Source organism: Acomys minous (genome assembly GCF_964271855.1).
Source record: "Acomys minous genome assembly, chromosome: 2".
Lineage (NCBI taxonomy): Eukaryota > Metazoa > Chordata > Mammalia > Rodentia > Muridae > Acomys > Acomys minous.
This window is the reverse complement of record NC_140484.1, coordinates 57,510,111-57,523,146: the sequence shown is the minus strand read 5'-3', so window position 1 is coordinate 57,523,146 and position 13,036 is coordinate 57,510,111. Positions and strand designations below refer to the sequence as shown.

Genomic DNA, 13,036 nt, shown 5'->3' with positions numbered 1-13,036 from the left:
CTCCCACTCACTACCCACGGATGTGCTCATGTGTGCTGCAAACCAGTGCAGACATTTTTCACTAAGACTCTCTCTTCCAGGCAATTGCCTATCTGACAGAAAAACTAACTGTCCCAGTCATTTTAAGTGCTTCATTCTGTGTCATGGGGTTCAGCCGTCCCCATCATCCACTTCCAGAATATTCCACCTTCCTATACTGAAACTGCGTTAAACACTGACTGCACGCCCTTCCCACTTCTGGTCATCTCATTTTGCCTCCTCCCCCTCCCCCACCTCCTCCTCCTCTTCCTCCTCTTCCTCCTCCTTCCCCTCCCCCTCCCCCACCTCCTCCTCCTCTTCCCCCTCCTCCTCTTCCTCCTCCTTGCCCTCCTCCTCTTCCTCTTCCTCCTCCTGTTTTTCTCTCTTTCTTCCTCCTCCTTCTTTTTCTTTTCCTCTTTTGTTTTTTGTTTTTTGGAGACACGGTTTCTCTGTATAGCTCTGACTGTCCTGGAATTAGCTCTGTAGACCAGGCTGGCCTGGAACTCATAGAGACCAGCCTGCCTCTGCCTCCCTGAGTACCAGGATTGTAGGTGTGCACTGCCAGTGTCTGGCTTCATTTTGCTTTCTGTTTCTGTGGACCTGACAATTCTAGGGACCTTCTGTGAGTGGAATTCTGCAGAGCTTGTCTGTCTATTTGTTTGTTTTTTAATTTGAGAAAGGTTTTGCTGTGTAGCTCTGGCTGTCCTGGAATAAGCTATGTAGATCAGACTGATTTCGAACTCCCAGAGATCCACCTGCCTCCACTTCCTGAGTGCTAGGATTAAAGGTGTGCTGTGCCAAGCGAGGCCCTGAATTTTTCTTTTTACGTCTGATTTATCTCACATGCCACAATGCCCTGCCCTTGTCTTTTGAGACAGACTATCTTTCTATGTTGTTCTGGCTGGCCTCAAACTTGTGATCTTTCTGCTCCAGGCTCCGGGTGCTGGGATTACAGCACACCAGTTGAGTAATACTCTGGTGTGTGGACACAAGATGACTTACGCATGTACTAGTGTATTTTGATGCTGTGAATAGCACTGCCATGAGCTGGGTATACAGGCATCTCTTGGTGACCCCTCCCATTGATCTTAGAGGTGAATCCAGAAGCAGTAATTGAATACAAATTTCAACAGATACTCAGATACTCTCTTTCTCTCTCTCTCTCTCTCTCTCTCTCTCTCTCTCTCTCTCTCTCTCTCTCTGTGTATGTGTGTGTGTGTGTGTGTGTGTGTGTGTGTGTGCCACAGGTTGTTGTTAAGTGTCTTCTTCAATCACTCTGAAGCTTAGTTTTTGAGACAGGTTCTCTTACTGATTGGAAGGGCTACAGAGCAAGAGAGGAGGTTCGACCCCCAGAGACAGTAGGAGAAGGCCCTATAGGCTTCCAGACAAAGCAAGCAGGGTGTTGGGGAGCATCAGGCACGTGGGAGGCCGGTATTGACCCCTTTCAGTGGTCATCTTTGTGGTCCTTGCTGTGGATACTTCCAGGGCACTGGCCCTTTGGCTAGATCCAGGGCCAGAGGGGCTAGGACTTCCTTCATCTGCCACCCAGATCTTGGGAGGAATTCTGTTTGCCTAATGATTCAGAGAAACAAACAAACGCAGGAGTGCTCCGAATCACGGCAGCCCCGCCACAAAATCAAATTGACGCTAATTCTTTTACCTCTGATGCTGGGGTGCAGTCCCTGGCCTCAGGCATGCTAGGCCAGCTCTCAGTTCCTTCTGGGCAGGGCAAAACAGCACCCCCAAAGCCATTGCTTCACCATGTCTCTCCCTTGGGTCCCCTCATCCCCAAGTAAAGTTGGAGAAATTTTTAAAAATACATTTTATTAATTTATTCATATTACATCTCAATTGTTATCCTATCCCTTGTATCCTCCCATTCCTCCCTCCCTCCCATTTTCCCCTTACTCCCCTCCCCTATGACTGTGACTGAGGGTGACCTCCTCCCTCTGCATATGTTCATAGGGAATCAAGTCTCTTCTTGGTAACCTGCTGTCCTTCCTCTGAGTGCCCCCAGGCCTCCCCATCCAGGGGACGTGGTCAAATATGGGGCACCAGAGTGCGTGTGAAAGGCTAGAGAAATTTAAGATGCTTTTCCCCCTTCTCAAGGAAGTTCCTGGCTTGGTAAAGACCCACTGTGCAGCCTGCCCCTTCTGTCAACACCAGAGGTAATTCCTGAAAGTGACAGGACTGCCCAACCACACTAGGACCGTCCCCTTCCACCGTTGATACCACTTCCTTCCTGCCAGTTCTGAAGAATTGTCTTTTGCATGAAGCCCCCAGAAAGTTCAATCAAACTAGAAGATGTGGTCCCCCACCCCACCCCAAAATGCCAGCTTGTAATCAATCTCATGGCTTGGCAGGAGGCTCTCCCCAGTCCTAGGCTCTCAGGACACCCATGCGTCACATGTCCATGAGATGGAACTGGATGAGAAGCCATCGGAATCGTTAAGACCTGCTGAGTTTTTATGTGGCACAATACGCAAATGTTTCTGGAAATGAAAGGCTAGGAAGTGCCACACTGCTTTGTGGATGAGGCAGCAAGGACGCTTTCAAGCCACTTGATTAGCCTCAAGTCTCTGGGAAGTGGGGAGTGCCCCCTTCCTAGGGAGGACAGCGATGGACTGTCACAGGGTACTTTTCCAGAGACCGGAAGCAGCGCAGATTTCGGCTCAGTTCATCATTGGGCTGGTGGCTCATGGTGCATCAGCTCCTACAGATGAGGACCCTGAGCCGGGCGTGGTGGCACAATGCCTTTAACCCCAGCACTCGGGAGGCAGAGGCAGGTGGGTTGCTGTGAGTTCGAGGCCGGCCTGGTCTACAAAAAGCGAGTCCAAGACAGCCAGGGCTACAGAGAAACCTTGTCTTGAAAAACCAAAAAAACCAAAACAAACCAAAATAAAACAAAAATCAGATGAAGACCCTGGGGCACGGAGAGGATGCTGGGCTGGTCCAGGGCAACATAGCTGTCGGGTACCACATGCAGGATGCCATCTTCTGCCCAGGAAGCAAACCCTATGGCTACGTGCACCCCTGGACTCCCCGGAGAGCCATGTACCACTCACCCGTGGGAAGGAGCAAGAAGGCTGAGGAATCTCAGGCCTGCACACTGCTGTAGGGACATGGACTTCTGGGTAGAGCTAGGCTGACCTGAGGGCCTCAGGACTATGCCTGAGGGCAGCGGGAGAATGCCAGCCCTGGTGCTTCAGATGCTGAGATCTGAGACTAGATCATGTGGGCCAGTGACAGGATGGGCTGAGAGTCAAACTGTGCCTGGGCTGGGAGAGGCAGGAGGCCAGGAGAGTGGGTATCACACCTTAATGTCTGTCCCGTGCGGGCCTGGGGCTTTGCCTATGACAAGCAAAGCTCTAAGCAGTTCCTGTTACAGGTGGGAAGGGAGTTGGAATGAGTGTACTGCCTCACCAAACACAAAGCATCCTCCAAGGCAGGGCTAGACTTGCAGATGAGGGGGTCTCTCTGTGAGGGTCACGGAGCCTTGACATTCCCAGATATACCTCCAATTCTCCAGGCTGTCCAGACTGCCTATTTCTTACCCTACTGTGGGGCCAATCCCGAACACGATCCAGCTGGATGGGGCTTAATCTCCACTGAGTCACCAGGCTAGCTTGCCAGGATCCAGAGGATATCAGATACTGGCTTCCTGTCCCACACCTGGGAGCCAGAAGTGAGACTAATAGTCGAACAACAGCATGGCAGTGATGCTCTGGAATATAGCCATGGCCTCTGCCCTGTTCTGGTCCCTAACATTTCTCTAACTCCATGGCAACAGCTGGGGTATTACCCCAGCCCTTCCTTGAAGGACTGTAGTGAGTCTTTCACTTATCAGCTCTTGAAGGGAGGGCTCCAGCCCAGCCCAGAGCTGAGTGGCTTCAGGGGCCAAGCGGAAGGCTTCTGGGTCAGTGCCCTGACCCCATTCTCTTTGCCTTCATGCGCCCAGGGTCTTTCCTGTATGTCCTTTAGAACAGTGTCCTTCAGGCTCCAGCAACTGAGCCACAGGCCCCACCTGGGATCGATCAGGCAAATCAGGTTTCTAGGGGCTCCCACAACCTGTCCTGGATCAGAAGGTGGACAAGGCTCTGTCCCAGGGTGAAAGAAGGGGCCAGGAGCCAGCTGGACTGACTGGGGCCCACTAGAGGTGTCAGCGTGAGGCTGGAGGGGGCGGGGCTCAGGAGCCACTGGAGGGTGGGTTTGTGAATCTGGGAGTGCTGACACTGTTAATCCTCATGGAGAATACCGGGCCCTGCCAAGTGTCCATCTAGGGTAGATTTACATGAGAACGGCCATCACGGCTGGTAGCTGATGTCCAGTGGCTGAAGTGACCAGAATGGGGTCCTAAAGGAAGCTCAGCATCCACATGGTCATGACAGGACCAGGCAGTCACATGGGCCTGGTCCCCAGAGCAGTCCTGGAATCCTGCGTGCCATGGTCTAGGGATGGTCTGGCCTTTGAGCTGGTCAAGGGGTCAGCTTGCTGTGGTTCAACCCAGTATCAGACACGGTGTGTGATAATCACCAAAGCTAGGCTGATAACTCAGAGGCCCAGGGAGTGAAGATATGATTTGGGCCTGTTTCTTTGTGCTAGTGCCGTGGACCCTGGTGGCCAGGGAGCCTCCTGCCTTACCTAGGGTGTGAGGAAGGCATGACCATGGTCATGCACTCCCCAGCTGGTCACCACCACCAGTGGATTCATCAGAGGCACTGGCTCCAAATCACAGTCAAGACACCCAGCCATAGCTAGCTTTGTCCACTTAGCCTGCCCCACAGCAAGGCCTCACCACTGACTTTTCTCCTGGCTTCACTGCTCAGTGCTAAGGCCAGGCCTAGCTCTGTAGCAGTTAGTGGTTGGGGCAGGGGGATTGTCATGTATCTAAGCCCCAGCCTGCCTACCTCACACATCCCATCACCACCCACACCTTTTCCTGTGTGACTACTCATGCATTTATCCCTCAACACACTCACTCATTCATCTATTTATCCATCCATTCATTCACACTTGCTCAATTGTCTACTCACTTTTGAGTTCATTAATTCATTTGCTCACTCACTTGCTTTTGCTTATCGGCTGATTCACTTATTCTTCATCCATCCCTTCACTCACTCGTATACTTGTTCACTGACTTATTTGCTCACCAGTTCACTCACTCACTTATCCGTAGTTCTTCTGGGCCTCCCTACTCCTGCTTGGTGTGAAGTGCTCTCTTTCTCTCTCACACTGGGACCAAGGCATGGCAGGCACAAAGCACAGCACAGCGCAGAGAACCGTGTGACCAGGGTAGGCTTGAGATGGCCCCTAAGGGAAGCCAGAGACAACCAGAAAGTTCAAATGGAGGTCTTTCTCTGACCTTTGGCCTTTCTCCATCAAGGAGGGGCTCAGGTTTCTTTCTCCTACTGCCATCCCTCCCTTGGTAGGGTCTTTCATTCCGTCTACCTTGTGGGCAACAGCGCTGCTGACGTTGGCTGAGGGAGCCTGGCTACTGGGGAGCAGTGTCCAGTTCAATTCCTGGTGGTCCAGACAGAGCCTAGAATCATACATCTCTGGTCTGGGCAAGGGCCCATGTATGATGCTGTCTCCTCTGGGCATCAGGACGGTGAGTACAGGATCCTCTAGGCAGGGTCAGTAGCATCTCTTCAGCTTAGTGGGCAGTAGATATCTTGGCTTCTGGCATCTGGAGGCACCCAGTGGGCAGAACTGGGCCTCTGCTGCAACTGTTCTCTTGGGTCTGGGAATTTGGAGTGTAACCCAGGTTTTGGGGAGCATGAAGCTGAGATAGCTTAGAAGGTGGCCTGGAAAAGTCTGGGTGGGGGCTGCTTGGGGAAGGACTCCACAGGTTAGACCTTAGGGAGCCTCAGGGAAGCCGGGCACCACCTGCCGGCACACCCACCTCTGACTGTTGCCATTGACCAGTCTGAAGTGACTGAGTGCCCACTGTTTACCTGGGTGAGGGGAACCGCAGGCCTGCCCCGCCCATCCACGTGAAGCCACTGGGGCTGGAGCCAGATCTCAGACTACAAAAGGCAGCTGGTGACTAGAGTCTCTCCTCAGAGGCTGCCAGTGGGGACACTTCCCCCATGCTCCACAGCATGGGTGTCGGCCAGAGAAAGTTGGTCCCATTCTGGGTCCTAGCCCTGGCCCTGGCTTGCAGTCAATGCACAGGTAAGACTCTAATGTCCAGCATTTCCAGGCCATTGGGAGAGGCCGTTTCATTCCCCCGTGCCCTGGATTCAGGTAGGCAGTGAAGCTCAGAGTCTTATCTGGGTCTTGGCAAGCTTGCCTGTGAGAGCATCCTGCCATGCAATCCTCGCTTGCAGTTTGTCAGCTTCAAATGGTCTTTGATTTAAGAGGCAGGGAAGTAACTCTGGCAGGCAGGGGATTGAGGCTGGACATCCAGTGTGTCGGGGAGCAGAAGGCTATATCTCAAAGCCCCCCTCACCGGTTATGGTAGGTTCTTATTCCTCTAATGTGCACCATTGGTGCCAGTTTCCCTAGCAACACAACTCTCTGTGGGCCGTCAGATGTGCTTCAAAACTATGGGCTGCAGGTGTCTTAGACACAGCAGGGTGTCCTGGGAATGTGGTTTCTCTCAGCCACGCCCTAGTAACAGATACAGGCACCAGGAAACTAGATTTAGGGTGCAAGCCAGTGCCAGGTTACCTACATAGGCCAGTCGTACCTACTCAAACCCTCTTGTGTAGGTAGGGGGGTTGGGCCATCCTCCCAGCATCATGTTGACTCTGCACATCAGGCCATTAACCAGCCACACAGGCTGTCCCTCTCTCCATCAGCACACTGGTGACCAGCGGTCTGGGCTGCCCTGGGGGCATCTGTCCTGCTCTCAGCTCAGGCTCATCTCTTCTTCTGCAGGCCAGGCCCAGCAGGAAGCTCTGAAATCTGACCATGAGCACCACTCTGACTTTTTTCTCTTTCAAGGGCATGATGGTGAGTCTTAGCCTTTTGTCCCCAGTTTGCCTACCATGTCCCCCCAACTCTACCTGAATGTAACCTTGGCTCCCCAAGAGTTTCTTACCTTTATGGCTCCTCAGGTAGCACCCTGAGGAGACAGAACCTGGAACTGTAGTATAGCAGTAGACATGGCTGTGGTCAGCTATCTCCTGTTCCTAACTCATCCAGCCCATGGAGGTGCCACGGGCATCCATGCTCAGGCTCTGGAGGGATCTGAAGAGCCTGCCAGGCTGGCTGGGTTATGTTCTCTGTATCCCAAGCTCAGTGTTCCATTTATCTAGGTCTTACCTCCGTCTCTCTTGGGTTTGATTTATCTATTTCAACATCATGTTCACCTTCTGAGTCTTGACCCTAGGAGCTGGGGAATCAGACACACATGCCGAAGCCAGGGGTCTTGTGGGGCCTCAGGGTGGGGAGGCAGCCAGCACCTTGCAGTTTGCATTCATCCAAACTGGTTAAAAAAAAAAAGGAGGGCCTGAGAGCTTGAGCTGGTGGCTTATGTTCCAGCATTAGAGAGGACCAGGACCCAAGCCCCAAGGGCAAACAGAGGTTTCTGGGCTTTGTAGGCGCTAAGGGCTGATGGCCTCAGGGTCTCCAGAAGACAGCGAGAGAAGGGAGCACTGACTGTAGGCCTCAGGCTGGGTCATGCCCCACCATGGTCTCAACAGGCAGTAGCATCCCAGCTGGACTGGAGGCTTGGGAGTCTGCTTCTGCTGCCTCTGGGCCCTTAGCCTCCTCCTCTGGGCCGCAGTGACCCCTCCACAACCTCACTGTGCCCCCTACAACCCAATCTCCTGTCTCCATAGGGGCCTCACTCCATGGGGTGACAATCATCCCACCTCTGCAGACCATCCCTGTGGTACGAGGTGAGTGAACCCCAAAGCATATGTGGGAAAGTGGCCTAGCTTAGCTGGGGTACCCTCTCTTAGACCTGAAGAGGTAGTTAGAAAAGGGTCCCCGATTCCTGAATAATGCTTAATAAGCATAAGAAAGGTTAGGGAGACATTCAAAGCTGCTGTGAGCTGGTTCCAGGGTTCCTAAGTCAGATGGGACCTCAGGCACTCACTGTGGGGCGGCAGCCTGCCTGATCCCAGTGCCACATGGAAAACAGATACCCAGTGTGAAAGGCAGGACACGGAAGGGCATGTCAGGGATCTGGGACCAGAGTAGTGCCTTCAAAGCCTGCCATTTGGTCCACAGCCCTCAATCCAGCACACACCGGGCGGGTGTGCAGCACATGGGGCAACTTCCACTACAAGACCTTTGACGGCCAAGTCTTCCGCTTCCCTGGCCTCTGCAACTATGTGTTCTCCGCACACTGTGGGGCTGCCTACGAGGACTTCAACATCCAGCTACGTCGTGGCTGGGAGTCCAACTCTACCACGCTGAGCAGGGTCACCATGAAGCTTGATGGCCTAGTCGTTGAGCTGACCAAGAACTCCGTATTAGTCAATAACCACCAGTGAGTCTGGGCCAGGATTGTTGGGTCGGGGGTGAGGGAGGTGCTGGGTGGCGAGAGCAAAGTCGTGTATCGGCGGCGTTGCGGGAGACACTGGGGTTGTCAGCAAGACCCCCTCACCCCATGCTCAAGCTCCCCATTTCAGCTCTTCCCGGGTCTGCTATGCCGGGTCTCTCTTGTCTCCTTGGCCCTCAGCACCTTATCTCTTCTACAGGGTCCAGCTGCCCTTCAGTCAGTCTGGGGTCCTCATTGAGCTCAGCGGTGGCTACCTGAAGGTGGTAGCCAGGCTGGGGCTGGTCTTCATGTGGAACGACGATGACAGTCTTCTGGTGAGAAGGAGTAGAACCTTCTGGAAGTGGGGAATAGGGGTGTGGGTTGGCAGAGCCTTCTGGAAAAGTGGCGGGGGCGGGGGGCAAAGGTTGGAGCCTCCTAGTGAGATCAGGAGGTAGATCAGGAGAGGAGACAAAGCCCCACATAGCTGGAGAAGGTGGGCATCCAGACGTTAACAGAGCCTCGGGGGCTGCATCCCCAGATATGGCTCCAGCGGATACAGAATGTTTTCTTCTGCCTTGCTCCAAGTCAGGGCTTCATATGACTTACGGGGAGGGTCTTTGGGCTTGTGTCTCCTCTGGGAACCCTCCCCCCTCTCTTTTTGAGAGTCTATACTTCACATCCTGGGGCGTCTATAGAGGGAGCAAATATCTGAGGTTTTCTCTAATTTCAGCTGGAGTTGGACACCAAATACGCCAACAAAACTTGTGGCCTCTGTGGAGACTTCAACGGCAGTCCAGACTCTAGCGAGTTCCTCTCCCACAGTAAGACCCCAGGCAATGACCCAGGGCCCCAGGAGACTCAGTCTCCTGGTCTCTCAAACCGTATATCTCCATGTGTATGTAAACAAATGCTTTCTGTAACACACACACTGCCTGCTGCTCACACGGGTGCACATGAACACCTAGGCTTCCCTCCCACAATTCCAGCTCATACGTAAGTGCACAGACACACCTGCACATAGCCACACTCGCATACATGTACACTCTTGGCACGCTGATATGCCTCACACAGGTGCATGCAGGGAACAAGATGCCTGTCAGAGCTCTTGTTCTTGGTACCCCTATGCTGGGGACACAGACTCTCACATGGAATAATCCCTGCTTCCTTCAGGCCTGGGAGGGTCATGTTTCTTTACCACTGTGCATCACAAACGTGGCTGCATCAGCCCGATGCTCCAGCCTCCCTCTCTCTGCCACTCCAAGTCTCATATAAGCTGTGGATGACAGAGCCTGCCCATACATATGAATGGCCCTGTCAGGCCACACTGTGTGCAGGCCAGGTAGAATCTGAGGGCTGGTGGGATGTCAGAGGTTCACTCTGTAGTCCTCCTGGCTGCACCAAGGTGAGCGTCTCCCTCCTTCCCTGGGACACAGGGCCAGGGGGCGTGGGACCACAGGACCACAGGACCACAGGACCACATGGGCATTCTCAGTGGGTAGCCCTTTGGACTTGGCTGTGGGGATGATGGACTGGGGGCCTGGGACTGGCAGACAGAGATTCTCTGGGCTTCCTGCAGATGCTGAGCTGACACCCCTTGAGTTTGGCAATCTTCAAAAGATGGATGGCCCCACAGAACAATGCCAGGACCCCCTTCCTGTGCCCCAGAAGAACTGCTCCATCACATCTGTGAGCTTTCAGAGGAATGGATGGGCAGGGTGGGGAGAAGGGCTATGGGAGGATCCAGGTGCTTCTGGGAGACCCCAGGGTCTGAACTCAGCATGGGTCCCTGCCTTTATCCAGGGGATCTGTGAGGAGATTCTGAAAGGCCCACTGTTCTCTGACTGTGCGGCCCTGGTGGACGTCAGCAGCTACCTGGAGGCTTGCCGGCAGGACCTCTGTCTCTGTGAGAGCCCTGACCTGCCCAGCTGCATCTGCCATACCCTGGCTGAATACTCGCGTCAATGTGCCCATGCCGGAGGACAGCCCCAGGATTGGCGGAGTCCTGACCTCTGCTGTGAGTGCCCTCAGCCCCACCTCCTCACCGTCATCACGTCATCCATCAGGTAAGTGCGACCTGGATTGATATGGCCCTTGTCTTCTGGTCTCCCTGCAGTCCAGACATGCCCCCTCAACATGCAGCACCAAGAATGTGGCTCACCCTGTATGGACACCTGCTCCAACCCCCAGCGCTCCCAGGTCTGTGAGGACCACTGTGTTGCTGGCTGCTTCTGTCCTGAGGGTAAGATAGAGTCTCCACCTGATCAACCCCAACACAGGACCTCCAAAGCACACAGTTACATGGACAGTCACGCTGCCATTGTTCGGGCTGGGCGAAAGGTCCATATGACTCTGGCCCAAAGTGTCTCTGTGCTGCTGTTGTTTATCGGGGCTTCTAGATGGCATCTATCACGTGGACTTGCTTTCTACAGGGATGGTGCTTGATGACATCCACCAGACTGGCTGTGTCCCTGTATCTCAGTGTGCCTGCCTGTACAATGGGACATCTTATGCACCGGGTACCAATTACTCTACTGACTGCACCAAGTGGTAGGTCTTGGGTTCCCCATCCAAGACCCTGACATATGCCAGGGTTACTTACCCAGGATATGTGGACTGATTAGGTCCCAGACTGCTGGCCAACGTCCCATGGACAAGAGCCTTCAGTCTAGGTGGCAAAAATAACAAGACTGCTGATCCTGGGGCTAGTACACAAAATGTCCTTCTTTCTCCCTGTAGCACATGCTCTGGAGGTCGGTGGAGCTGCCAGGACGTCCCATGCCCTGGTACCTGCTCAGTGCTGGGAGGTTCCCACTTCTCCACATTTGATGAAAGGCAGTACACAGTGCACGGGGACTGCAGCTACGTGTTGAGCAAGGTAAGGCCTATGCTGTACTGGGGTCTTCAATTTTGAGGGCTGCACCAAGCTATGGGCCTCCCTAGCTATCACTAGCCTAGGCTTCCTTTCACTACTGCAACAGGGGGGAGCGAGACCTTGGGGGAACTTCATGGTTAGACTGTGAGGAAATTGTTCCACCTGTTGGTCCCGGGCTCTGTGGAGTCACTCAGCTGTTGACTGAGCCTCTAGTATAGAACGGTCCCTGCTCATTGCTCTGGTCCTTCTGACCTTGTCTTTTAATGAGACTTGTTTTATTTATATATGTTTTATGTATGCATGTGTCTCTGTGTGTACATGTGCGTGGTGCCCATGGAGGACAGAAGAGGCAACAGATTCCCCAGAGTTAAGAGTTACAGATGGTTGTGAGGCACCCGATGTGGGCGCTAAGAACTGAGCTTGGGCCCTTTGCAAGAGCAGTACGATGTTCCATCTCTCTAGCCCCTGTCTTACTTTATTTTTGGAAGAGTTTTATGTCTACAAATAAATTAAATAGAGAGCCCAGGGAATTCCCAAGCCTGGCTGACTCCAGCAGTCGTTCATGTACTAACATTTTGCTTTAGTATGATGCATTGGTTACAACCGATGCTGAAGAGCAGTCAGTGTCCATCAGGCCCCGGCAGTGTCCATCATCAGGGTCACTCACAAGCACGCCCCAGGATCTGACAAATGTGGACTGTCCTGTATCAGTTCCTCTAGTATTATCCAGTAGCTTACCGTACTGACCATCCTAGACTGCACCTGACCATCTCTCTCCCCACCTTGCAAACATTTGATCTTTAAGACAAACAAACATACGTACAAAACCAAACCAAACCAAACCATTTTCCTTTAAAATATTTTTATTTACTTTTTGAAAATTTTATACATATGCACAACGTATTTTGATCATCCACCTTCTCTTCCCTTCCCGACTCTCCTCAGTCTCCCCCAACACATCTCCCCTCTCAACTTTTAGAATTCTTGCACTCAGTCGGTGCACTGAGCCTCCTTGTTGGGCACTAAGGAGACTCATGGCATGGAGTCTTGGGAGCCCCTTCCTCCTGGGATCAAATGGCTGCTTCTTAGAGTCTATAAAAGTGGTGGAGCAGCAACTTCCAGCAAGGGGCGGGAGCATGGGTTGGAGGAGAGGGAGGGTGAGGTGGGCAGCGTGTAAAGACCGGTGTTGCCCCTGCAGCCCTGTGACAGCAATGTCTTCACTGTGCTGGCTGAACTGCGAAAGTGTGGGCTGACTGACAGCGAGACTTGCCTGAAGAGCGTGACATTGAGCCTGGCTGGGGCGCAGACGGTGGGTATCACAAGGAGAAACGAGGGGACTCTGGAAGGGGCAGCTCCTGGGATGTGGGAAGAACACATTCACATCGCCAGTTCCCTCTGCCCAGTCTCTGCCAGTCCCTGCACTGACACCCTGAGCACTGAGTGCCGCAACTATTTGTGGGTTCTTTCCGGGGACTACCCTTAAGTGGAACGTTGCAGGTGTTTGGCTCTGGGGACCCTGTGATTATACCAGCCGGCCCCAGGAAAGAGGACCCAAGTGTATCTATCTAGTACAAATTCTCCATTGAAGTCATTTTTATATATTAGTTTCTGTTTTTATATTATACAACATATGATTCATTGAAAGTTTAGGAACTCAAGGTAAGTATGGGGGACAGATCTTGTTTACAGATAAGTTTACCTCATGGGGACTA

The 13,036-nt window shown here is 53.0% G+C and overlaps 1 protein-coding gene across 1 annotated transcript in view; it reads left to right on the top strand.

Moving 5' to 3' along the window:
• Positions 1 to 6,119: 6,119 nt before the first annotated feature.
• MUC5AC (mucin 5AC, oligomeric mucus/gel-forming) overlaps positions 6,120 to 13,036 on the top strand; it is a gene marked incomplete at its 5' end in the record, with an annotated part of 31,263 nt that continues 24,346 nt past the window's right edge. The window contains 12 exons of the mRNA XM_084802827.1: positions 6,120 to 6,192; positions 6,901 to 6,975; positions 7,806 to 7,865; positions 8,200 to 8,461; positions 8,673 to 8,787; positions 9,183 to 9,273; positions 10,029 to 10,138; positions 10,253 to 10,466; positions 10,566 to 10,691; positions 10,882 to 10,996; positions 11,189 to 11,327; positions 12,523 to 12,633. Coding sequence (XP_084658953.1) covers positions 6,120 to 6,192; positions 6,901 to 6,975; positions 7,806 to 7,865; positions 8,200 to 8,461; positions 8,673 to 8,787; positions 9,183 to 9,273; positions 10,029 to 10,138; positions 10,253 to 10,466; positions 10,566 to 10,691; positions 10,882 to 10,996; positions 11,189 to 11,327; positions 12,523 to 12,633 — 1,491 coding nt within the window. The remainder of the gene's footprint in view (positions 6,193 to 6,900; positions 6,976 to 7,805; positions 7,866 to 8,199; positions 8,462 to 8,672; positions 8,788 to 9,182; positions 9,274 to 10,028; positions 10,139 to 10,252; positions 10,467 to 10,565; positions 10,692 to 10,881; positions 10,997 to 11,188; positions 11,328 to 12,522; positions 12,634 to 13,036) is intronic.